Source organism: Lolium perenne, chromosome 1 (assembly GCF_019359855.2).
Source record: "Lolium perenne isolate Kyuss_39 chromosome 1, Kyuss_2.0, whole genome shotgun sequence".
Classification (NCBI taxonomy): domain Eukaryota; kingdom Viridiplantae; phylum Streptophyta; class Magnoliopsida; order Poales; family Poaceae; genus Lolium; species Lolium perenne.
The window spans coordinates 33,667,114-33,671,155 of NC_067244.2; the positions used below are offsets into that span (position 1 = coordinate 33,667,114).

At 44.9% G+C, this 4,042-nt stretch overlaps 1 protein-coding gene across 1 annotated transcript; it reads left to right on the forward strand.

Moving 5' to 3' along the window:
• Positions 1–689: 689 nt before the first annotated feature.
• On the forward strand, positions 690–3,505 carry LOC127333637 (uncharacterized). The gene is made up of 4 exons (XM_051360060.2): positions 690–783; positions 1,504–2,569; positions 2,685–2,823; positions 2,985–3,505. The coding sequence occupies exons 2-4, from the start codon at positions 1,510–1,512 to the stop codon at positions 3,187–3,189; spliced, it is 1,404 nt and encodes a 467-aa protein (XP_051216020.1). The 5' UTR covers positions 690–783; positions 1,504–1,509; the 3' UTR covers positions 3,190–3,505.
• The last annotated feature ends 537 nt before the right edge of the window (positions 3,506–4,042 follow it).

Genomic DNA, 4,042 nt, shown 5'->3' on the forward strand with positions numbered 1-4,042 from the left:
GTGGCGTCGTCAACAGGCAAGGGCTATGCGGATCTCTTCCTAAAGATGGACTAGCGATTCGATGGTGATGACGACTTCTGAAGCGAGGGCAAAGGTGCTCGCCAAGGGTCTGCTATGCTGGTTGTGTGCTCCTGTTTTCGCCGTAGGGCGACACAGGGATGTCCTCGATTTTTAGCTGGTGGGCGTTTGTTTCTGTTTTTAGGGCAGATGCTCTCGTGATATATTACTTCACCCATTGCCAGGTTTCTAGGTGTTAAGTAGTGGCTTTGGGTTCGGGTTTGTGATGTATGATCTTGACAAACCCTTATTAAATAAGATATAAATAAAAACTGTATGCATCGCTTTGATGTAAAGGTTCGAAAATATCATTGTATCGCACCTAGACACGTCAGGCGTGGCCTCCTCCCAGTTCCTTCACCATGATGTCACGCAACGCAAGAGCAGCTTCTCAAGTCTCAACTGCTTGTTTCTTTTTTTTTTCTTGCGAGAAACTAATCCTTAGAAACTTTACATTTTACATTTTGGGACGGGCCAAATGTTGGATCCACTAGCGAGTATGATCGGCCCATTAGGTACGTACGGAGCAGTACCCAGCAGTTGAGAAGCTGCAAGTGGGACCCGCGGCGCCTTTCTTCCCTTTCTCTTCCTCTTCGTTGAGCTTGAGCCTCAATTATTCCCCCACCCTGTTGCTCCTCCGCCGCGGCTAAAACCCCAAGCCCTAGCATTGCCCCCCTCCAGCCCCCCCTTCGTCCGGAAGCAATCACCGCTCGTGCCGCCCCTTTCGTAAGTACTACCACTACTACTTCATATCCCCTCTTCTGCAATTCCTCCCCTTTCTCTGGATGGAAACAAAGTCCCGCTTTTCGGTGTTTGTGCTCGTCGCAGTTTGCGAGTAAAGGCGACCTTTTCGTCTAGCATTCCGATTTTTGCTGTCGGTTGGGATGGAATTTGGAGCGTACTTGGTTAGCCCAGTTTTTAGGTTGGATTCTGCTTAAGGACCGTGCGTGGCGGCGCCGCCGCGTGTGCCCGTACGTCTGCCAAGGAGCGACGGGTGGCGGGGGAAGCGAATGTAGTCTCGTTGCCCGCGCGTACGTGTGAGTGCTCGGGAAGGGGCCGCCGAGCAATACGGGAGATGAGGGACGCGGGGCCGAAATGTTTTGGGTGCTGACCTGACATTCGTGTGGCGCAGTCGAAAACTGAACCCAAGAAGAGTTTCAACTGGCGGCAGGGTCCGTTCGATAGGAGGAGATCTGGGTACCGAGGTGCAAAAGGGGATGCTACGCATGTCCTCTCCCTTGGGCTACATACATCGATACAAAAAACTGCCCTTTTAAATCCAATGTTTTTATAGGGAATTCTTCTCAGTAATCATGTTTTATCTGTGTTCATACAAGACATGACCATATGCTTCGACGTTTTCTTGCATGTGCATCATCATTAACTAAATCCTTACGCTTGTGCCATTACAAATACGTACTTATGACGGAACATCATATTTTGCAGGAAATCATGGCACACATAGTTACAGAGTCCAAACACTCCCTCTACGAATATGACGGTCAGCGGCTGGTGCCTCTACCTGTCTATCAAATTGGACCAACCTGTGTACTTCACGCCATATCTTATGGGGCCCAGATGGCTTATAGACTGAAGATGTTCAAACTATTTAGGAAGTCCAACCTTGTGTTCAACGTGTTGCACTTTCTCTATCTGTATGAACGAGAGATGATGGTTCGTATGTTGTATGACCGTAGTCGCAGGATCAAAGGAGCATTCAGGGTAATCCAAGAATTTGGGGTTGAGGTCCAGGATCTTGGAGTAGAGTTACCGGGACGGCCTCACTTGAAGTTGCCTCATTTCAAGCCATTTCCTCCTACGATGTATACATCAGCTGGTCTGCCCATTCCTCCTCTCAAGTTCGATGATATCTGCCGCATGATACAAAAGCATGAAGTTGTCATTGGCAGTTTTGCCACCGAACGGATACACTTCAACAAGCTACGCGAAGATGAGATCTATGACTTCCAACCACAGCCCGGTTCCAATTTCGATACTCATTGTGTCTTGTTTGTTGATTACGGGTATCACGAGTCAAGACCATATTTGAAGTTCCTCAACTCACAAGGTCCAGAATTTGGAGATGCAGGTTGTGGTCGTGTCTACTTTGATCGAATCTTTCAGACAGATGACGAGTTCTGCTTCCACACCATGTCATTTCATGATGATCAAGCGTCCTGTTCTACAAGCTACTCTGATGTTCCACCTTGTGGTTTACCGCCAGCTACTTCAGACTCAGCTGCATCACAACATCTTGAAAGCAGAAATGTGGTAGATTCAGATCCCAGCACCAATAGGATATTGAAAATGACAGAAGAAGATCAGATATTAGGGGTGGTGCGATTCGTCGCCGAGCTCATTTGGGAAGATACAGAGCCCACTGTCAGCGATGCAGAAATCAACAAGGTCTGTGATGACGCGCACCGGCATGTCCTTGCTGGCCAGTGGCTAGACATAGCCTCTCTCTTACTCAAGTCTACAGACTTTTTCTCCCTTGGTGTTGCTGAAGAAGGTCGCACTATTCCTGAACTCCAATGTTTTCCTCCCTAACTATGATACTTGTTATTCGAAAAACAAAAAATCTATGTTACTGATGTTTCATTCTCTGTGATGTTTACTGACTGCAGATGTCGAGGGAGTGTTAGCAGTTACCTGCAGCCTCGTCACCAAGGCCGCATCTGAGGCCGAGAGCATGAACATTGCAAAGCTCATCTGTGACATGCTTGACCAGCAAACGGGATACAGTCCTTCCCTAGGCCTCAAAATGTAAGCTGCATATCTATACTCATGTTTTTTCTATATAGTGAATTACCTGATAGACACGATTACCTAATAACTAACGAGCTTTACTATACCAGTAATGTCTATTCCGCTGGATTGATCCGTATTTGGTGTCTTACTTTCCATTAAATTTTTAATACATGCAGACTATTCAGCCTCCATAGTCGTATTGCATATTCCCAGGACAAGGCATTCATCCATACCAAGGTGTTGCAGTATGCTGCCGCTTGCAAGGCTAGCAAGCATATCATAAAAGACTTGCAGAACAAGGATGGTTGGTGCACTAACAATGCAGAACAAAGGAAGCTGTTCCTTGATGTTTCTGGGGTCCTCTACGACCAAAAGGAATGACTTTTGCTGCGTTAGATGAGGTTAGTAGTTATAGGAAGAGTAGCACTGATGCAGACAACCATTTTAGTAATGGTGTGGAGAGGAATATGCATATTTAACTTATCTTTGTTTGGTTCAAAATTCTTGATCATGTGCTGTGCTCTTTCCTTGGTCATGGTCCAACAAAGAGATGCATACCTGGCATTGTTTTTTGTTGATTTCTCGGGTAGAGATATTGTTTTGTTGATATCAAAATGACAAACCTGCCATGGATCCATTCTTTCTGAGGATGTGCGAGTTAAGATACAGATTTTGTAATCACATTTGAATACTTTCATTCCGTCGAAGGAAGTTTTCATTGTTTCATGGAAGGCATCATAGAATTGTCCAGGTGTAATGATTATTTAACCATTTCACTAGAGACAAAACTGAGATATTATATTCCTCTCTTGTTAGCTAAATATCTGATTCCAAATCTAATTTTGAACAAACACTGTCGTAGTTATTTGCGGACTTCCCTTGTGCAATAAGCGAGTGTCTTAGAGCTTGCTACTTATTCGCCACCCATTTGATGTAGATTTTCCTGTGAAAAGTAGATCTACTGGATATGATCAGGTAGTGTTTTCATGACAACTTTTCAGCAATCCAAGACCCTTAAAATTGTCTAAAGACTGAGACAGCAAAGTTAAGATGCAAGTTTCTTCATGACAACATCAAAGCTTAGCTCAATAATGTAGTTATATGTCCTCTTTAACCTTGTTAGTTGTGTTGCTTTGTTCCATATGTCTTAACTCATTTGGATCACCATTGATGGTTTGTGCTCTGATTTCCTTTCTGGAAGTTTCTCATACCACTCTGTGTGAGTGGTGTCATG

What these genes read in the sequence shown, in the direction of transcription:
- LOC127333637 (XM_051360060.2), top strand. Translation starts at nt 1,510, where the DNA reads ATGGCACACATAGTTACAGAGTCCAAACACTCCCTCTACGAATATGAC. An exon ending in CCTTGGTGTTGCTGAAGAAG is followed by an intron (nt 2,570 to 2,684) that starts GTCGCACTATTC and finishes TACTGACTGCAG; the next exon opens with ATGTCGAGGGAGTGTTAGCA. An exon ending in CCTTCCCTAGGCCTCAAAAT is followed by an intron (nt 2,824 to 2,984) that starts GTAAGCTGCATA and finishes TAATACATGCAG; the next exon opens with ACTATTCAGCCTCCATAGTC.